Here is a 20928-nt window from a genome sequence, read left to right as displayed (position 1 = left end):
TCTCTTCCACCACTGTCACCACTAGGTTTGGGTCTCTGAGGAGCAGCCAGAAAAATTTACAAAGCTCCAAGGACGTTAATAATCTCTCAAAGTCATAATAGGCAGCCATACCATGGATAAGAGGTCTCAAGTAGATACTTGTATAAGGAGACAGGAAGGAAGTAGCTGGATTTTAAAGGTCTAGCTCAGGCTCTCAAGGGTTGGCTTTGGTTGGTTTTATTGGTCTGAAGAGGTAAGCTTGTGTCTAGGCTTATTCTCCTTCACGAATCACTACCAAATTAAGCCAGGCATGGTAGCACACATCTTCAATCCCAGCAGGCAGATCTCTGTGAGTTTGAGGCCAGCCTGGTCTACAGAGCAAATTGCAGGACAGCCAGGGCTATACAGAGAAACCCTGTCTTTTTTATGAGTACATTGTAGCTGTTTTCGGACTTAGACACACCAGAGAGGGAATCGTATCCCATTACAAATGGTTGTGAACCATCATGTGGTTGCTGGGAATTGAACTCAGGATCTCTGGAAGAGCAGTCAGAGCCATCTCTCCAGCCCAGAAACCCTGTCTTGAAGAACAAAACCAACCAACAAATAAACAAAAAAGAAGTCACCAAGTTGGGGCTGGAGAGATGGCTCAGTGCTTAAGACCACTGACTGCTCTTCCAGAGGTCCTGAGTTCAATTCCCAGCAACCCCATGGTGGCTCACAACCATCTGTAATGGGATCTGATATCCTCTTCTGGTATGTCTTAAGATATTGAGAATGTACTCACAAAATAAATAAATCTTTAAAAGATGCTTAAAAAAAAACAAAAAACAGTAAGGGGTTGGGGATTTAGCTCAGTGGTAGAGCGCTTGCCTAGGAAGCGCAAGGCCCTGGGTTCGGTCCCCAGCTCTGGAAAAAAAAAAAAAGATGCTTAAATCACCAAGTTAAATCGAAGAAATGATTATTCTGGTGCCACATTTGATCCAGTGGTATGATAAGACACCCTGGTCATGGGAGGTTAACAGCCAGACTCCTTTAAGGTAGAGTACTAAGGTGCTTCATAACAGGCTTTCCTCTGGGCAGGAACTGGCTAGGCACTTGTCGGCTGCCCCTGACTGAGACCATCTCTGAGGTGTATGAGCTTTGTGCCTTTCTGGACAAGAGGGACATCACCTATGAGCCAATGAAAGTGGCTCTGAAGACTCATCTAGAGCCGAGGACTTTGCCACCCATGGATATGCTCAGTAAGTTTTTACTTTACTGTTCTCAGACACAACAAAGCTTCTCTGTTTGAAATTAGTGTCAATGTAGGCTTTGTAGACTAGGGAGGGAAGGAGAGGATGGCCAGGACCAAGAAGAAAGAGAAAAGAAAAAGTAGGCCACTATTTTCTTTCTAAGGGGAAACTTTCATATTACATGCCTTTTCCTCACCTCCAATCCCATAGTATATCTCAAAATTCCAGACAGGAATGCTGCATTTGGGGCTGCACAGATCTCCAAAAGCATGCCTGCCCTAGTCCCAGGAGTTAACATGAGCTGCCATTTCTTTCTCAGAGCTAGGCGGGGAGAAGTGATCCATAAACCCATTTAGAATGAAGAAGAGGCACAGTGGTCAAATTAGGGTCTAAGTAAGTCCAAATCCAGTGTTATTTTTACAAGTTAATTTTCTGAGACAGGGTCTCTATGTAGCCCTGGCTGTCCTGGAACCCACTATGTAGACCAGGTTAGCTTTGAACTCACAAAGATCCGCCTGCCTCTACCACTCAAGTGCTGGGATCAGTGTTTGCCACCATGCTCAGCTAGTCAATAAATTCTTTTTTTTTTTTTTTTTGGTTCTTTTTTTTCGGAGCTGGGGACCGAACCCAGGGCCATGCGCTTGCTAGGCAAGCGCTCTACCACTGAGCTAAATCCCCAACCCCCAATAAATTCTTATTGACATGTTTTATGTAAAGTTTCAACTGTATTACTATCATTCAGCAACACTTCACATTTATTGAGCACTACATGTACCAGGGCACATATAGACATTCAAAGAATGAGTCAGCAACTTGGGCTCATTCCTATCTTCTGGAGTTCACAGTCTAATCCTGTACAAAAAGGGAAACTCCTAGTTCCATTCTGAGTGGGCGCATGAAAAACTGCACACCTAGGACATTACCATTCATAGACCAGAGGGAGCTGGCAATCTAGATGGACAGGAGCAGCAACCTAGCTGGCTTGAGAAAGCTGGGTCAAGTAAAGAAAGAACAGTGCCTTTGAAATTAGTACTCCAGAGGACTTCCCTCCTCACCCAAGACAGTCATCCATCTCCTCACTCTCCTGGAAGTAGCAGGGATGGCCTGAGTCCAGGGTTGTTGTTTCCTAGAGAGGCAAGAGAATATGACTTTTGAGAGTCCGGAGTCTTACTGTGTAAACATTACCCACCAAAGCGCCCTACTAGTTTTCCTTCTGTTCGTACAATGTGTTCCCTCTCATTGGTTCCACAGATGAGGAGTGGACAGCAGAGGTCACTATATACTCACCACAACAGATCATCAAGGTTTATGTTGGAAGCCATTGGTATGCAACCACCCTGCAGACCCTGATGAAGGTACAACAAGACCCAGCTGTCCTCCCACTTTGTTTTCCCCACCTGAGCATCTTTGGGACTTGTCACATGTCCTTCGTACAGCTTCCCGTAATGCTTAGCATAAGAATCTTTCCCTAGCTCCCTAGCCAAGAATGCTTTGATTCTATAGGTAGAAATGTGATGAGCAGCATGTTTGGAAGACCTCAGGAATGTGGGTAGAGAAGAGGCTGGTTCTCAGGGGCCAAGAAGGAGGTAGGGTTGAGTTCCAAAGACCAGAGGTGGGGAGTGGAACAACCAGAAGTTGAAGCCTAGCCAGAAGCATAGGCAGTGAATGCACTCCTCCTTAGATTCTTTCCTCTTTGTTTACCTATAGCCAACATACAGGGAGATAAAAATCTCCAGCCCTGCTCCTTACTAAAGCCCAAGACCTTGAGACTGATTCTGATGTCTAACCCCTTCTTCTAGTACCCAGAACTGCTATCCAACACTCAGAGAGTATACTGGATCACCTATGGACAGACCTTGCTCATTCACGGTGATGGCCAAATGTTCCGACACATTCTCAACTTCCTGAGACTTGGAAAACTGTTTTTACCATCAGAATTTAAGTAAGCTAACCCAGGAAATCAGATTATAAAACACTAAGGCCAACTCTCTGTAGCAAAGAGAACCCTTGGTTGTATCCTTTTGGGAGGAGGTTCTATTATTTTCAACATGGGTGTTATTGCTCGAGGCAGCTTCTTTAGAGGCTCATGTCTCCCCTCACCCCTAGTCTACTATCTCCTTGTTGTTTGTAGGGAATGGCCTCTCTTCTGCCAGGAAGTGGAGGAATATCATATTCCAGCCCTCTCAGAAGCCCTGGCACAATGTGACGCATACAAGTAAGCAGACTTCACTTTGGATTCGATATTTGCAGTTTGGACCTTTATAAATTCCTCTTACAGATGTTTTCATCTGCCAGGGAGACCTATTCTCCTCATAGTTGGGGGAGGAAGTTGGTGAAATGAGCTCAAGATGAGCTAGTGCCCTGTGCAAAAACCCTTTAACAGTCCCTTCTTCCACCGTCTATAATTACTAATTCCCAGCCCGTGGACAGGCCTGACCAATTAATGGATGGGCTGATGGAAGCTTCCTCTCACTAACCAATCCCTCTTGGTCTCTATAGGTCATGGACTCAGGAAAAAGAATCTGAAAATGAAGAAGCTTTTCCCATTAGGAAGCTGCATGTGGTGACAGAAGGGACAGGGCCAATGGTAGAGTTCAGCAGAGATGCAAAGGAAGTAAGGCCCAGTTTTCTTTGGTCGGTGTTGTTCTTAAACATCACCACCACAGGGTTCAAGGGGCAGCCCCAGCTACCGAATGGCTAGTGCAGTAAAAGAGCAGGACCCACATAGGTTACTAGTACAAGAACTAGTTTCTGAGTCTTGAGGAGGCACAGGAGTGTGCTAGCTCCTTGTGGCCTGAAGTAACAATCTCTTCTTTTGAAATATAAAAGTTACCTAAGCTTAGGTATGACTCCCTCTTAGACTGAGTAAACTTAAATGATGCTCCATCTCAGGGGATAAGATTGTTCTGAGTGAACAGGCTGTCTTTTTTTTTTTTTTTTTTTTTTTTTTTTGGTTCTTTTTTTCGGAGCTGGGGACCGAACCCAGGGCCTTGCGCTTCCTAGGCAAGCGCTCTACCGCTGAGCTAAATCCCCAACCCCGAACAGGCTGTCTTAAAGCCTAGCTGATTGCGTCTTGGGAAGACTTTGATAATGTACAACAGGTCCACAGTTACTGTGCCCCTCCCTCCCCAGACCACAGCCTGCATGCCTATGGACTTCCAAGAATGCAGCGACAGGACTCCCTGGAACAAGGCTAAAGGGAACCTGGCCAGGTCCAGCCAGATGGAAGAGGCTGAGCAGTATACCCGGACCATCCAGGTCTCCCTGTGCAGAAATGCCAAGAGGGGGGGCAATCCCGGCACGTACTCACACTGTTCTGGCTTATGTGCCAACCCAAGACACTGGGGAGGTCACTCTGAAAGCCCCCCCAAGAAGAAGTGCACCACTATAAACCTCACACAGAAATCTGATGCCAAAGACCCTCCAGTCACCCCCATGCAAAAACTCATATCTTTGGTAAGGGAGTGGGACATGGTCAACTCTAAACAGTGGGAATTCCAGCCACTCACAGCCTCCAGGAGCAGCTCTTTGGAGGAGGAGAGCCTGCACGTCCCCTCAGGAAGTGAGGCTGCTTCTCAACCTGGTACCTCAGCTACTTGGAAAGCTCATTCCATACCCTCTGAGAAGGACACTGGTCCCCAGACTGGAGCTGGAGCTGGAATGAGAGACAAGCCTCCAGAGCCAACCTTTAAGCCATACTTCCCCACAAAAAGAGCTGTCACCCTAAAGGACTGGGGAAAGCAGAGGCCCAAAGAGAGAGGTGAGTCTTGCCCCATCCTTGACCCAAGTCTCATTTCAATAGAAAACAGATCTCCTAGCTAAGACCATAGAGAGTTAGTGACAGAGCAGGGGCCAGAACCTCCTACACAGATAGCAGCTCTGGGCCAGGCATGAGAAATGGGTGGTATACTGGCTTGTTGACTTGAGGAACCATGTGAGGTGAAGGAGTGAGCATTGTGGGAAAGAACCTAAGAGGCCAGTCACTGGGGAGTCAGCAGGCAGGGGAGAGGACATTCACAGTGCTGGTGGAAGCACAGGGCACTGCTCTACCTGGAGGCTTGGTTTCCAGTGCACAAGGCAGGAAATGACACTGAAGCCAGAAGTCATCAGGCCAGGTCTTAAGGGCCACAGTCAGAATGTGGTGCTTTGTCCCGACCTTAGTAGGATGAACAAGTCCTAAAGGAGTGTTGAAAGGGAGCATACGATCAGGTGTGAAGTTTACTCAGGGATAGAAGAAGTGTGGTCATAGCAGGCAAAACATAGAGGCCTGGGTGCATTCCAGGTTGGACAAAGGAGGCTGGGCAGTGAAGAAAGAGGAAGGCAGGAGATAGAGGGGCCACTGAGAGGCCGAGCATCTAGGTCGGCTGTGAGCAAGTGGGAAAGACCTTTAGTCAAAGTGGATGACAAAATAGATCTCTGGGAAAGGCACACACGGCATGGGAAATGCTAAGGCCCTCAGGAGGGTCTTTGGGATCTGAGCTTAAGGTAGTTTGTGGCTAGTGATGGCAGGAAACCCTGGGAAGTTTGCTGAGGAGTGCCATGTTAGATTATTTTCTCTGCTTCCCTTCTAGTGGCCTGGGTCCTGCTTAGAGGTGCCCTCTTGGGCTCTGTGAGGCATACATTGGCCTGTCACGCTTTAGGATGACATCATATCTCTCCAGAGTAGAAAAAGGCTGCCCAGAAAGGTCTTCTCACTTAGTTTCATAGCTTCCAAGTCTTCCACTGGGTTTTTTGCTTGTCATATTTCATGCTAGTCCTAACTTGAAGATTCTTAGAGTTCTGAAACTTAGGATTGGACTTGCAACAGTGCCAGGACAATGAAGGTGAGGTCAGGGTCCTCCTTCCAAAAAGTGGGAGGATGTACTGATCTGTCACCAGGAAACTCCTCTCTGTTTGCATTAAGCCTAGAAAACCCCTTCTTTCTTTTCACAGAAAACCCTGCTCCTGAGCAGCCCCTGCCTAATGTTAATGGGACAGACAACCCAGGGGCCATCCTCAAAGTGACGCACCCCCCTGTGGTGGGGAGTGACGGCTCTTGCATGTTCTTTGAAGACAGCATTATCTACACCACCCAAATGGATAACATCAAGCATACACCACTCACAGCTAGCCCCCAACCTCGAGGTGAGGTTTTGCTTGTGCAGATGCAGAGACCACACCCAGGGTATTAAGGGTAAATGTCCCTAGAGAGCTCTACACTTCTCCCTGCCCTATGCTTATCTCTAAGGCCTTAGCTCTGGGCAGCTTTAGCCATGACTACAACTTTCTTCTTCACAGAAGTGACCTTCCTGAGCTTCTCTCTGTCCTGGGAAGAGATGTTTTATGCACAGAAATGTCACCGCTTCCTGACTGACATCATCTTGGATTCCATCAGGCAAAAAGATCCCAAAGCCATCACAGCCAAGGTGGTGTCCCTGGCCTACCGGCTATGGGTATGTATGACAGGCCTTGGGGTAACACTCCTTCTCCACATATCCTTTTGCCCCTTGTGATAAATTGAATAAAACAAGATGAAGGGAAGAAGCCAGGGACAGAAGAGTAGCTGAAAAGGCAGGGATAAGAGTGCAGAATCTGAGAGAGGATCATGGCCCTGCCTGACTATAGGCTCTTTTGGTAGACGCTGAACATCAGCCCCAAGCAGTTTGTGGTGGATTTGCTGGCCATCACTGGCTTCAAGGATGACCGGCACACTCAGGAGCGTCTGTACAGCTGGGTAGAGGTGAGGCTGACCTGCCCTGTACAGGGTATGACAACTCTGGGACTACTACATAGATACTGTTGGGCCAGGCCAGTGCTGTCATCTAGAAAGCCAGCCAGCTAAATCAGTGGTCCCTGGTCCCATGGAGGTAGATGGCTGAAATTAACCAATCAAGACTAGTCAAAAAGCAACATTTAGGCTTATTTTTATAGTTTTCCTCTAAAGACTGTGACACCAACTATGCCTTCACCACTAACAACCCTGGTCATACTTGGAAAGCACTCAAACACATCAAATGGAATTAGGCCTTTATAACTGGTAATAGCTAGTTCCCCTACTTAGCGATGATGTCACCATATTTTCTTATACTTAAGTTCTTCTATAGCATTTTTTTAGGATTTACTTTCATTTTATATGCATGGGCATTTTGCCTCTATGAATGTTTGCACACCATGTGCATACAGTACCCTCAGAGGCCAGAAGAGAGTGTTAGACCCTTGGGAACAGAGTTACAGAAAGTTGTTAGCCACCATGTAGATGCTGGAAGCCAAACCCAGGTTCTCTGCTAAAACAGCAAGCACTCTTAACCATAGAGCCATCTTCCCAGTATACTTTCCCTAAAGTATTTTCTGAAAACATTTTTGAGGGGTTTCAAGGGTTTTCTTGGTAGGGGGAGGTGAGATAGCATCTCCCTAGGTATCCCTGGCTGTCCTAGAACTCACTATTACTGGCCTCCAACTCACAGAGATCTATTTGCCTCTGCCTCTCAGTGCTAGAACTAAAGGCCTATACTACCATATTGAAAAACATTTTTGTAAAGAAAAAAATGTTCAATAAGGGCAAAAGAATGGTTAGAATGCTTAGGAAATTTTCCCCAATTTATTTTGGTTTTGCTGTACAGAGGATTGAACCCTGAGCGTCATGCAACCTGGCAAGTACTCGCATCCCAGCTCCTCCCTTTGAAAGTTTGAGGTGCAGTGTAGCTAAGCTGCCCACTTTGGACTTGAACTCATTTTGTAGACCAATTAAGACTTTACTTTTATTTTTATTTCCTGATTGAACAATTTTGGCGCTCTGTGTCATTTAGCAAACTTCTCAGTAGCCTGATCTTTTGTAGTCAAGTACATGACAATATCTTTCACCTTAAACACACTACTGTTACCAAATTCCTGTTAGCTCTAGCTTGTGCATTATTTATAAGGTAAAGTCAGCATCCATGGCTAGAGAGTGGATTCGAGCATCAGGAAGAACATGTTTTAATGGTCATTGTGCTCGGTTCTCTGCTATCCAGGCCCTGTGAGATGCTTTAATGCATAAACTGAGCCCTAGAGTACCAGAGATCCCTATAATAAGGCTCTTTCTTTCCCTCCCTGATAAGGGAACCACCTCATATGGAGCTAGAATGGGTGACTGGCCTAGAAATCAGGGATAAAGATAGGCCTTTCCTTGCAGCTCACACTGCCTTTCGCCAGAAAATATGGCCGTTGCGTGGACCTGCTCATCCAGAGGGGACTGTCTAGGTCTGTCTCTTACTCAGTCCTGGGCAAGTATTTACAAGAGGGCTAGAGTACCCAGAAATGTTAGTCCCACAGACAATCACCACAGACCAGTTGCCCAAGGCTCATTTTTCTGTGGAAACCCCCAGAATGCACATCCCCAGCCAATGATAATCACTTTATTTTTTATTATAAACAAATAAAAAAGTAAATCACAAGACAAACGCCTAGACTCCTTCTCTGAGAAAACAGTCACTGCCAGTGAAACCAGTAAACAACTCTAACTGAAAAACTGTTCAAAAAGCATCAAGTCAAAATGACCAAGGTAGCCCAGAAAACAAGAGGTTGGAGATGGGTGCCAAAGAATTCAAGTATAAGGGGGCTGGTAGGGGCAGGCTAGTCCCTGGGTTTGGAGAAATTAGCATTATTCAAGGGTTGAGGAGCAGCTGCTGAGAATCCACTTGTATCCTTCATGACTTCTGAGAGCTCTATAATACTCTACCAGTCTGGAGTTTGGAAATACTCCCCTTCTGCCCCATCATATCCTTAACTTACAATTGGGGTGGTAGCTGGAGAGGGGACAGAAAGTCCTGGGAGCTTCAGATCAAGGTGCTTATCCAGTCTTTGCAGCCAGATGCCCTTGGAGAAGCCCTAGGGCAGTTGGTTGATAGCTACAGACATCAGAAAGGTAATCAACAAGGATATTCCTATTAGGTATGAGTGGTGGGGGATGAGATGGCCCAGGAGCCAGCCATGCTCTGGTTAGGGCAGACTCAGAGGTGTGGAATTCCATGGAGTTACTGAGTGATGTTCATCTTCAAGCCAGACTCAAACCTAGGGTGCCAAGTCAAGCAAAGTCAATGTTTTACCTCCCTCCTTTCTGGTTCTAGGGGTGGACATGGAATCCTCTAGGGAACAGCTCCAACCCACCCATTTCCAACTCCCCTAAAGAAAAAGCAGCTATAGCCCAGGGTAGGTTAGGGAAGGGCTGGTGGGCATAAGGCAAAAGATGGTACTCACACAGGACAAGTCTTCAAGGCCTCTGCCCATGGTCTGCCCCGACACACAGCTGCTGTCAGAACCACTAGAGCCACTGGCTGATGGGCACTGGGATGAGACCTCTGAGTCCTCAGGAGCTAAGGAGGGAAAGTGGGTGAACTGTTAGCAGGGGAGACCCAGACCTAAGCCATGCCTCCCGCCTGAGTAAGCCCACACATACTCAAAGAAGGCTGGCTGCCCAAGTCCACCTCAGTATCTAGTGATGCTTCTTCTGGGAAGTTGGGTGGAAGCAAGGACCAGTGAACACCCAGAAGAGCTGGATCTCTGTACAGGTGCAGATTGAGAGACCCCAGAACAGAGCAAGAGGCACGGTCTCCAGGTAGGGAGGCCAAGGCACCCAGATAAGGGTTGTCATAGTCAAATGGGGCCACAGCAATGGAGGCCCTAGAGCGAACATCTGTATAAGAAAGAGGGACAGATCAGAGCCCAGTCTGGCCTGAGGCAGCCAGGGAGCACAGGCCAGACTGTTGCCTCCTCACTCCCACCCTCTGTAGGATGCCTACTACCTCGTCTTTTCAGCACATAGTTGATGTTGCGGTCATTGATAGCCTCCTCACTGGGGGCAATGTCCCAGAAGGCTTTGTTCCCCACACCCATGGATGCCATCTCAGCCATGCGCACCTCTGAGTAAATAAAAAATAAGGCATAAGTGAGGCTCCCTGAGATGTATGTACCTAATGAGTTTTTCCTATATACACATAACCCAGAAATTAACCACTCTATACTGTGATCCTTTCTGGTGCCAGAATCCTCTCCCTCTAAGTACCCCACAGAAAGGTATCACGATGTCCCTTTTAGGGCATAAGAGCTCTGGTATTGAGAGGAAAAGTTATGTTCTTCCCCTGCACTGTCTTCTGCTGCTGCACCTCCATTCTTCCCAAGCTAATCCAACCCAGTCTCTGGCAGGATGCACTCTAGGGAGTATGTGAGGCCCTTAAACCCTTCTCAGGCTCCTGGGAAGACATGTATTTTGGGGCTTTGTATAAGGACTCACCCTTGTTGTGTACAGCCTGCCTCCAGAGGAGACGGGAGATATCAGCTGTCCAGGCTTGTTTGGTGGCCACATCGGAAGCCTGAAGCACAAACAGGTCCCTGGCCTTGCGACGTCGGAACCAGATCTCGAAGCGCAGTTTACTTTCCCCACAGCACTCCGTGAGGCCGAGGTCTGCCATCTACATGGCCAGTAGAAAGGAGTGTGGTGAGGCATGGGGGGTGGGGCTGGAGGCAGAGGTCAGAGTCATGGAGACTTACTTTGAAGGAACGCTTGTAGGTGAATATGTCAACACCTGCAGGCCCACGTCGAGGTTTGCTGAAGAGCAGCAGCTCCTCAAACAGGAAAACGCGACGACAGGACTTGTGGTGCCCAGCCCGCACTGTGAACTCATCCTGTCGTACCAACTGCCCCTGCTCCTTGAGGTTAACCTGCAAAGTTGAAGCCCTTAGATGGCCAGCTGTCCCACGCCCTTCTAAATCCACGGTGCTTCCCCACATGGCCCAGGTGACTCACGTCACAGCCCTGAATGGCATCCATGGCTAGCAGGTCATTGCCATGTCTCAGCTGGAAATGCACAAGGCTCTGGGCTGCCTGAAGGGCACCCAGCTCTTGTGCTGGACCCCCACAGGCCCTCGCCAGCTCCTGCAGCAGTAAGGCATACTTGCTCATGCGCTGGATGGGCTTTAGCAGGTAGGAAGCCAAGTCCAGGTGGTCTCCCAGTGCCTGCTGCTTCTCCTGCGATCAGTGAGGAGATAAAAGTGGTTTTGGGGGGAGGGAAAAAAGTGGTTTTGGGGGATGCCCACCAAGCCTCACTCTTCCTACAGTCTCAGGCTCCTACCTTGAAGAAGGTGTGGCCATAGTTGCTCATCAGGGCATCAGACCGAGGTTTATTCTTGCTGTAGAGTGCATACATTCCAAACTGCACCCTCTGGAAGGATACACAACTCAGCCCAGGTGCCAGGAGACTGATTTCCAGAAAAACCCCCACCTCTTAGCTTAAGATGCCAATGCTGATCTGCCCTACTCCTGCAGATCCCACTTTGAATGAGGATGAGCCAGCACGAAGCAATGCTGTGTCAGAGTTGTCAGGCTGCACAGCCAGCCTCCACATTCAGCTCTGCCCCTCCCAGGGTTCTGGGACCTCGACTTAGTGTTCACTATACCTGGCCATTCTCATGATGTCCATGAAGCCTCTTCTGGGGGCACAACTCACTCTCTACTCGTCCTTTGGCCTCTACTCAAACATCCCCACTTTTAAACTGGGAACCCAGCCCCAAATGTAATTCACAGAAAATATTCCTGTTTAATTCCATCCTAAGTGTAATCTAGAATGATCTCTTTTATTTGTACATCTATCCTACAGAACGTAAAATCCACTAAGAGGTAGACATTTCTGTGGGTCTCATTCACAGCTGTACCTAGTAGTGGTTTGCTTGCCCCCACAGCACTCAGTGTGACACAGCACTCTGTGCACGGAGCCTGACACTAAGTAGGTGTCCAAATCTCTAGGGCTTGTCTGGCCTATGGAACTTACGTGGCGCAGGAAGGCATGAGCCACTCGAGGTGGGTGCCGGGTGCAAGCCTCTAGCTCACGCAGGAAGAAATGGAAGTGGAAATCCCGAAGCTTTTCAAGGTTGCCAAAGAGGTGTGCACGCTGGCCACGGAGGCCCTGGGGCACATCGGACCGATCTAACTCAGGGAAGTAGTTCTGTATGGTGTAGTCAAGGGCCCGGACATACTCACGCTCTGTGGCCACCATCTCCGCCAATACTAGCTGTAGCCTATGAGGTAGGTGGAGTCAGAACCCAAGACCATCCACAGACCTCCCTGCCCTGCCTTCCATCTATACCTGTTGGGGCTCCTGAAGTCAGAACTGCCTGACAGAGGCACAGAAGGTGATGACCTGGGCCGGATGCCTCCTCTGGCCTCAGGTCTGTGGCAGTCAGTAACAGTGGCTGCACAGTGGCCACGATTGGAAGCATCTCCAAGATGCTTCCCCAGATTCTGATCAAAGCTGTAGGACTTCCTCAGTGGAGGGATGGTGGGTATAGCAGGAGCCCGCCTGACATACAAAGTAGCTGTGCTATTCATTGATTGTGGCTTTAGTGCAGCCTCACGCTTCTGATCCAGAGCCAGCCAGGTGTCCTGGCACTGTGCCCAGGCCCAGCGACATTCCTGGCGAATGCCTTCTGAGCCTAGGCCTGTAGCCAGAGCCCACATTTTCCGGAAGTGGGCAGGAGGCAAGTCAGGGTGTTTGCTCCAGTGCAGCTGCAGTCGCTGCAGCACAACCTCCGGGGTCTCCTGCTCCAGCTCTGTCAGCACCCGCTGCCCTTCCTCCGTCCATGTTGAGGCCTGCAACACCAAGGCCACACACACACAGACATAAAAGCAGGACCCCAGCAAGCCTGAAGTGCCTTCTGTTATGCTCCCTTGTCCCACCCACTGGCTGGTCTGAGGACATTGATCCCAGACTACAACCCAGAAGTTGAACTTGGGATCACACTGAAAGCAAGATCACACTTGAGCAAGCCAAGCAGAGTTAGGGGTGGAGCTTGGGCAAAGCCAGGATAGGGACCTCCTCAGCCACCTGCTTAAAGAACTGAAACAGCTTCTCAGCATCTGCCAACCGCTGGCGCCGCTGGGCCAAAGCTCTGGAAAATTCCATCAGCTGGGATCTCAGGGCCAGAAAGCGCTTTCCAGTGGGCCCCAGTTCAGCAGCCTCCCAGCCAACTAATGGCTGCAGTAACTTCTCCCCTTGCTTGACCTGTTCCTGGAGAGACAAACTAGACTCAGCTGGTGATCAGCGCAGACTCAGATCTGGCATCTATACATCTCTCATGTAGTCCTGGTACAGCAATCCTCCTGCCTCTGCTTCTGGAGTGCTGGGACTAACAGCATGCATCACACACCTGACTTTCTGCCACATTAAGTTCTGAACATACTGTTTTCCTAATTCTTTTTTGCCTTATTGACCCTAAATTATACTTCCATGCTGCTTCTTTCCAGAGTCCTTGTCTGTGTGTGCAAAGACATCTATGAACCCTTTATTACAACTGATCTCTGCTGAGGTAACCTCCAAGAGAGAGAAGATTGTTTGCCTTCACTCAAGCCACAGTCCTAGACCCCTGGCCCAGTCGCTGCACAAGTAAATAACCAAACCTACCTGGGCAACCAGGTCCAGCTCTTGAAAAGGGCCCTGGGCCTGGAGTAGCATGTCCAGTGAGGGCTCCCCTGGTTCCTCCAGCCCTGGCCAGCCCACCTCCTGTAGCCACACTTCAATCTGGATGGACACAAGCAGAAGGATGCAAAGGCAGCTGCTATGGTTGGAGTGACTGCTGAGACCAAGGACAGGAGGCAGTAGCTTCTACCTGGCACAGCACACCCTCCTGGGCTTCCAGTGCTTGGAGGAGCTCTAGGGCCCGGATTCGCTGGTTGCTCTTCAGGGTTAGCCGATGCAACAGTTCATCCACTTGACCATACAACTCATCAGCCTTGTCTACTGCAGACCTGTGAAAAGCACAGTCTTGTCCTGTGCTCCGACAGTCCCATTTCTGCACTCTGGGACTCAAATCTAGCATGTGCTGAGTTAGCCAGTTGAGTGCTTAACACAAATGCAGGCAGCTGAGCTGGGGTAAGTTCTGATAGCTGGGCTTGTAGTTACCTGTAATCGGGGCTCAGGGCCACCTGTGGCATCCCTTGTTTCAACCATGCGAGCTCCAGGCTTCCCTGACTTTGTAACCATGACAACTGTGGTGACTCTAATACCTGCTGCATGAGGGACTGTGCCTGCTGTAGCAGCTCACCAACTTCCTATAATTGAGAGTACCAGGCATTGGTTGACATGGGAGAGAAAAGGGAAGTCAAGGGACACTCAAGGAGATTTGGCAGGGACACTCACTCCAGACTCCAAGGGCTGCCGCATAGCCTTCATACTGTCAATGACGCCCTGAAGCAGGGCACAAGCCACCTGACAACTCTGCTGTAGGGTTTCCAGACGCTGTGAGCAGATAGAAGCATGAACGATGGTGCGATGTGCGGGCTGCTCCCAGCCTCTAGGATTCCAGACCCCCCGCAGCCAGTTTCATCCTATTCAAGCTGACCCAGGAAAGGCTCCCCAACAGGTCCGGGTTACCTGTATAACCGTAACCTTCCACCCCCGCCTGGTACACTAACCATCCGGAAATCCAGCCAGGCTTGGTGGCAGTAAGACAGGCATCCTCCTAGTGAAGTAGGCAACTCCATGTTAGGAATGTGGGTGAGGAGGCTCTGATGAGAAGCCAGCTGCTTGGCCTGCAGACGAAGGCGCTATGATGCAGGAATATGTAGGCAAAGATATCCCACTTCCACCCTAGCCAACCTGGCTCGGTACCTGGAGCCCCACGGGCATGTCCTCGGGCATCTTCCCAACCAGCAGCAGTTGCTGTACAGACCCTGGGGATGCTTCCTGCAAGGAAATCAAGTTCAGCCCTACCCCTTGACCATATAGAAAACAAACGGGAAGGGAGCCACAACCCTCTACTCACTTGTAGTTGGCTGAGGCCCCAGGTGAGGGCAGAGCTCGGTGGGCAGATTCGGGCATCCACTAGTACGGTCAGTCCCAGAGCCTGCACCTCAGGCCTAAACGGTGAGTTTTGTTTTAATACCCGATTCATGGATCACAGTACTTCATGGCCCAGGCTCAGCACCACCTCCCCCTCCCCCCCAAGTTTCTCCCTCAAACCTGGGGATGCCTCGTAGGTAGAACAGAAGACTCAGCAGCTCATGGCTATTACACTTGGGATGAAGCCAAGCTGGGCTGTGGGCACACAAAAGTAGCACTGCTCGGCCTTCTATGTCCCGTGTCCCTGTGGAGAGGAGAGAATGAATCCTGGCCTTACCAGGCCACTTCCTCCACCTCATCAGTCCTCCTAAACTACCTGGGAGGGCAGCCATGCCGCTGGCCAGTAGCTCCCAGGTGAGATCTCGAGCTAGGAGGCAGTCAGCAGGCCTAGGGAAGCTGGATCCACTAGGGTCTTGAGAAGAGAGATGGCTTGGGTCTAAATGGGACCATTTGTCCAGAGACACCCTCCACGGGCTAGAGCGTCAGGCTGAATAGGGTCAGAAACCTCCCAACCCTCAACACCCACCTCCAGATAGCCCCAATCCCTCCCCAGATTTCCCAGTCTCCCTTACCTGCCTCCGGTAGCTTTGAGGACATCTCCAATAAAGGGCTAAAGCCAGCTGGCAGCGCTCTGCCTGGCTCTGGGTCCCCTATCAATCCTCCCCCTCGATGGTCATTCTCACCCTGTGTCAGGTTGAGGTGGGAGGAACCAGGACACAAACAGTTTTCCATTTCAGAGAAGGCTGGCTCCTCTGACTGGGCTTGGGGGGCTCCTAATATGCTCCTCTGGTTGCCCCCTGACCTATCTGCAGCGCTTTGATCTGGAAGTGATTGAGGCTTCTTGGATAAGAAATCTCCTTGTAGCCCTATGCCTTGGGTTGCCCCTACTGCTGGTCTTGAAAGTCTTGGGTCCATAGCCTGTATCTGGTGAGCAGGTTCCTCCTCCTTCCCGGTGTTCCTGAAACTGCACACAACAAACCTCCTCCCATCTGCAGCATGGCCCTGGTAGTCTAGGGAGACATCCCCACACTCAAGAGGCCCTTCCATCACTCCCTGGTAAGAGTGGGCTTGCTCTGGACAAATAGGTAACGGGTTAGGCCTTGATGTAAAAGGAGACTTCAGCTTATCCAGGAACTGGTTTGAAGATGGTGGGGCAAGACTCCGCGGGCAGGTAAGCCGGGAACACTAGGCAGTAGGAAGTGCTAGGCTGGGTACCGAGTCCCCGGACGCATGGCTGCTAAAGTAGTCCAGTCTGGTGACTGAAGATACAGAGTCTCCTTTGGGCCTAAGGCCGGCTTACACTTCCATGAGCCTCTACGGGGTGGCCCTATGTTCAGGCACACCTTCACCCCAGGCTTAGCAGACTCACGCGCCGCTCTGCGCTCCAGCCCAACCTGCCAGGCCCTGCCCTAGGTGCCTGTACCCGTGCTCCCGGCCCCTCACGGGTCACCCACACACTCACACCCCTGGGACGCGCTGTAGGGAACTCTGAAGCCAGAAGACTACAGAGCCCTCGAACTAACGAAGAACAAACGCACCACAGCCTCAACGATGGATACCGCGAGGCCGCCCAGAATCCAAGGGCGCCACCTTCTGGTGGCTCGAAGGGCCGCAAGGCCGCTGTGGACGCGGCGCCCTCTAGGGTCTGGAGGACCGAATCACAGGCTCGTCCGGAAGGCGCCGCTCTGACAGCAGGAGGATGCAGAAGAGAGCTGGGGACAACGCCTACCGCCACCTACCCTGTGCATCCCGGCCCGCGGGCGGGTGGTCTCCTATGCTCAGCGCCTTGGAGACTTGGCGGGCCCTCCCTCAACTTCTCATTCTGCCGATCCCGGCAACTCTCATTCCACTGTGCTCACTGCCTGATCTGCTCCGAGTTGAAACTGTCTGAAAGGGTGAGTGAACCGCAGCACTGCCAGATGGAAAGAAGGCTTAAGAACAAAGCAACGAACGCCCTTGTGGGAGGAGGGCAAGGCTCCGCACCAGCCCCTTAATGGGACAAGAGAATACTTGCCCAGCTTCCCTGTACAAGATGAGGACCACTCAGCGCTCGTGATCCCCAGATCTGGCCCCCCAAAAGACATGCAAGTCCATGATTAGGGGCGGTGTCCAGAGAGACTCCCTAAGCCCAGGCAGCTGCTTGTGGATAATTTTCGCGCACAGTGAGGACCACTTCTCTGTAGCCTGACTCTCTGTTTCAGGTTCCCAGGCCACCCAACCACAAAACAAATTGGATGGGCTGTGAGGTGTAACTCAGTGGCAGAGCCCTTGCCTGACTTGTATGAGCCCCCAGGTTTAATTAATAAAACAAATAAACAAACAACAAAAAGACAAAGAAATAAACAAGAAATAAATTGAGAAATCCCACAACTTGTTGAACGGGAAGGTGGAGAGGGTAGCTATGTCTCAGGGTAGGAATTGACCCAAGCCTGACGAAATTTGTAAGGCTCAAAGCCTCCATCTCATTGGATGCCCTGAATTCTCTTTCCCTAATCACAGAAAAGTGTGGCTAAGAAAGCTGGTGCCCTGGAGCCAGAGACCAGCTGGGACCTAGTTCCACCACTCACCTGTTATGGGGTGCTCCAGGAACCTTTTTCTCTTTGCACCTCATCTTCCTCTCCTGTAAGACAAGAAAGTCATTCTTTTCTCCTGGGATTGCCAGATGGATTAGGGAAGACCTGATCTATCAGACATCTGTGTTCCTGTTTCACCCTTAATTAGGGGATCTTGAACTGGTGAAAGACACTGGGGTAGCTGGTAGATCCTACTAGCTCTCAGCTCTGAGGTTTGAAGTTCTTTTGGAGTAAGTGGGCCTGGCCTAGCACTCTTTTGAATTTGTGGGAAGATCATAAGAAAAAGGTTAGCCATGCAATCAGAAAAAGACAGGTAACCCCCACACCATGACCTTGGTCTCTGGGAGGAGAGGACACTGGACATAATACCTTCCCTGGCTCTAAGGCAGGCCTTTCCTCCATGAATCTAGGTATCAGCTGCAGTTGTAGTAGAAGCAACAGGCATCTCCACCCATCTCCAACTCTACGGCAGATTCTGAAGAAAAGCAAGGGTCTAGGATGGCCTTGGACTTGTCCTTCTCCAGCCCCAACTCCAGTCTGTCATTCCTCCTTCCTCTAGCTTCAGTGAGCATCAGGTCCAGTCTTGGGTTCTGTCCTTGGTTCTTGTCCCAGGCCACCCCCACTGAGTCATTGCCTCTCCCTCCCTCCCTCCTGCTTCCGAGGCTCACCTCCATCCACTAGTCAGGCCCCTGGGAGCTGTAAGAAGATGGGCCTCCTGGGAGGTACATAACTCTTCCCAGTGATGAAGCAAATAAGAGGCCTCAGGCCCTAACTGACCCAGGCCCTCTGAACACAGCAGGCAGTTAGGGGAGGGCACATGTGCTGAGACAGAGGCAGGACTAGGCTGTGGTTTTCTCATTCCACACAGAATGTGCCCTGTAAGCAAACAGACTGAATGTTGTCCATTTTGATATTCTAACTCTGTATGTCAGGCCTGGCACAGAATAAATATTTAGGGGTATCTAAGACTAGTTACACTGCCCCTCCTCTCCTGGGCTCCTCATGTCTGGGTCACATGGAAACCACAGTTAAAGAAAGTGACAGATTCAGACAAAAGAGGCAGAGAGCTGTAAGACACCCAAATCTGGGATGGGAAAGACAGACATCAACAGGGACAGACACTGGTCTAGTGCAGGATATTGGGGGACTAGGCCTAGAGCCAGCCTGGGGTTGGCTGACCACAGCGGGCTTTCAGGGCTGAGCTTGCAAATCTAAACAGTGACTCACAGAGGCCATCTCTGGTTCTGCTGGTTGCTGAATCTACTCACAGGAAGTCTTTTCCACTGAGATCTTAGAATGTGGACAGGCCCCCCCCTCCCCTGCTGCCTCCCCAGCTCTCTCATACCTCTCTTTTCGTGACAACATCCATCAATTTAAAAAAAAAAAAAGTTAATTGTGAGCTTTGTGGTCCTGGGATACAGGACCAATAACCACAATCCCCTTAAGTCTGTGTACCTTCCTTCAGTACTACTACTGCAAAAGACAACTGATTCCTCACACCTTCCAAACCTCTCTCATCTCTGACCCAAATAAACCCAGACTCCTTGGAATGGCATTCAAGGCCACCAGAGGCATCACAGCCTTTTCTCCTAGGTCCCAGACTGCACTTGGAAAAACAGATGACTAAAACCCTTTTGCCTCAGACCACCTTTGCTGACTGAGAAAGGACCTCATCATGATCAAGATCCTTCCTTTTAGCTTGGTGTATGGTGGTACATGCAACTACTCTAGCGTTTGAGAGGAAAAGGCTGGAAGATACCCAAGTTCAAGGCTAGTCAAGTCTCCAGGTCTACATAGAGTTAAAAAAAGGTTCCAGACAAAACAGAGCCTGTCCTTTTTTTTTTTTTTTTTTTAAGGAGGGAAGCTGGGAGATAGCTCTGTGGATAAGATGCTTGCCTTACAAGCATAAGGCCCTGACTTTGATCCTCAGAATACTTTTATTTTTAGGCTAACATGCTGGCACACTTGTAATCTTAGCACTGGGGAGGCAGAGACAGGCAGATCCTGGGACTCACTAGCCAGTCAGCCTAGCCTACTTAGCAAGCTCTAGGCCAGGGAGGCCTGGATCCCTCTCTCCATTTATCCCAGGTAATATAACCACCCAGTCATTTCGTCCAGTCAAATGGCCAAACTCTTGACTCACTTGTTCCTACAGAGTAATTGCCTGACCACCTTTGCCACTCCTCAAGCTGTGCTCACTAGCTTTTCGGGCCTCCCAAGATCTGCTAAATCAAAACTCTTGGAGTAGGTGGATGTGGTGGCACATGCCTTTACTCCAAGCACTGGGGGGAGGGGTGGCGGAGGGGAGGGCAGGCATGGGCAGGCAGATCTCTGTTAGTTTGCAGCCAGTGTGGTCTGCATATTGAGTTCCGGGCTAACCAGGGCTGCATAGTGAGACCCTGACTCTAAAAAACAAACACCTTGGAGCAGGCTCAGAGATCTGTTTTGATAAGCTCCTCCGTTATCCTGATAGGTGGAAAGACTGCCTCTTTGGTCCTCTTCACCTACTCTGAGCTGCTGAAGTAGCTTCTCCAAATGCCCTTGCAAGTCTAGCTTTCCTTTCTTGGAATCCACTATTTGAGCTTCCAGATAATCTATGACTTCTTCCTGTCCCTCTCCTTCCCAGGACTCAAAGACGCACGCCTTTTCCATACGTCTTTGCCTTGCACTGTGAGCAAGATACTGCAAACAACTTATGATCCCTCACCGCTGAGCCAGGGCTGGGACAATTCCTTCCCATTTTAACCTTAGCAGTAATCTTATGAAGTGTTATGTATGATTGTTAACTCTTTTGTGATTGTTGGTTTGCTTTGTTTTCACTGTGTACCTCTGGCTAGCCTGGAATTTGCTATATAGACCAGGCTGGCCTCAAACTCACAGGGATTTACTTCTGCCTCCCTGGTGCTGGGATTAAAGGTGCTTTGCCACTACACCCTGCTCCAGTTATCCCATTTTAGAGATGAGAAAACTAAGGCTCAAACAGCTTAGGCAACAGGCTCAGATGATATAGATGATAAGTAACAGGACTGACTCCAGATTGTTAAACTAGCAGGTCTTATCACTGTTAGCAACTCGAAGGCAAAGCTTCCTTCCTTTTTCTTACTCCTCCTTTTTTTCTTATAAAGGACAACATTTAATTGGGCTGGCTTACAGGTAGAGGTTCAGTCCATCATCATCAAGGTGGGAGCAGGGCAGCATCTAGGCAGGCATGGTACAGGCAGAGCTGAGAATTCTACATCTTCATCTGAAGGCTGCTAGTGGAAGACTCTCACTCTTCCTTTTTTTCCCCTCTAC

General features: G+C 49.8%; 2 protein-coding genes across 10 annotated transcripts in view; one reads left to right on the top strand and one right to left on the bottom strand.

The window, feature by feature from the left end:
- The window catches only part of Kctd19 (potassium channel tetramerization domain containing 19), a 32111-nt gene extending 23479 nt beyond the window's left edge, over positions 1-8632 (top strand). Inside the window, exons 7-16 of one of the 2 annotated variants that reach the window (XM_087594156.1) lie at positions 1063-1223; positions 2466-2569; positions 3014-3156; positions 3346-3429; positions 3714-3828; positions 4347-4974; positions 6147-6338; positions 6492-6646; positions 6832-6933; positions 8365-8632. In XM_087594156.1, the coding sequence (XP_087450282.1) occupies positions 1063-1223; positions 2466-2569; positions 3014-3156; positions 3346-3429; positions 3714-3828; positions 4347-4974; positions 6147-6338; positions 6492-6646; positions 6832-6933; positions 8365-8478 (1798 nt within the window). In that variant the 3' untranslated portion in view covers positions 8479-8632. The remainder of the gene's footprint in view (positions 1-1062; positions 1224-2465; positions 2570-3013; positions 3157-3345; positions 3430-3713; positions 3829-4346; positions 4975-6146; positions 6339-6491; positions 6647-6831; positions 6934-8364) is intronic. The other variant, NM_001305199.1, reaches the window with a different exon arrangement.
- On the bottom strand, positions 1952-18425 carry Plekhg4 (pleckstrin homology and RhoGEF domain containing G4). 8 transcript variants are annotated; one of them, XM_087594547.1, is made up of 24 exons: positions 18303-18425; positions 18004-18109; positions 17629-17681; positions 15634-16025; positions 15378-15473; positions 15182-15305; positions 14985-15078; positions 14831-14905; positions 14635-14751; positions 14360-14458; positions 14123-14271; positions 13830-13968; positions 13625-13741; positions 13049-13231; positions 12311-12813; positions 11996-12242; positions 11300-11389; positions 10975-11196; positions 10719-10889; positions 10462-10639; positions 9974-10090; positions 9628-9864; positions 9429-9544; positions 1952-2340 (listed from the first exon to the last, which is right to left on the bottom strand). In XM_087594547.1, the coding sequence occupies exons 2-24, from the start codon at positions 18034-18036 to the stop codon at positions 2266-2268; spliced, it is 3627 nt and encodes a 1208-aa protein (XP_087450673.1). In that variant the 5' UTR covers positions 18037-18109; positions 18303-18425; the 3' UTR covers positions 1952-2265. The 8 variants fall into 8 exon arrangements, with proteins under 8 accessions (XP_087450673.1, XP_087450671.1, XP_087450676.1 ...); XM_087594546.1 differs by lacking the exon at positions 1952-2340 and adding an exon at positions 8580-9242 and having other exon boundaries at positions 18303-18386; XM_087594549.1 differs by lacking the exons at positions 1952-2340; positions 18303-18425 and adding exons at positions 8580-9242; positions 16801-16973 and having other exon boundaries at positions 18004-18200.
- Between the last annotated feature and the right edge of the window lie 2503 nt (positions 18426-20928).

The sequence above is a fragment of the Rattus norvegicus genome, chromosome 19, assembly GCF_021556685.1.
Source record: "Rattus norvegicus strain SHRSP/BbbUtx chromosome 19, alternate assembly SHRSP_T2T, whole genome shotgun sequence".
NCBI classification, from domain to species: domain Eukaryota; kingdom Metazoa; phylum Chordata; class Mammalia; order Rodentia; family Muridae; genus Rattus; species Rattus norvegicus.
Note: the sequence above shows the minus strand (reverse complement) of the source record. Positions and strands in the feature narration are given on the sequence as shown.

What these genes read in the sequence shown, in the direction of transcription:
- Plekhg4 (XM_087594547.1), bottom strand. Translation starts at nt 18,036, where the DNA reads ATGGAGGAAAGGCCTGCCTTAGAGCCAGGGAAG. An exon ending in CTGCCTTAGAGCCAGGGAAG is followed by an intron (nt 17,682 to 18,003) that starts GTATTATGTCCA and finishes CTTGTCTTACAG; the next exon opens with GAGAGGAAGATGAGGTGCAA. An exon ending in CTATGTGCTGAAAAGACGAG is followed by an intron (nt 9,865 to 9,973) that starts GTAGTAGGCATC and finishes TTTCTTATACAG; the next exon opens with ATGTTCGCTCTAGGGCCTCC.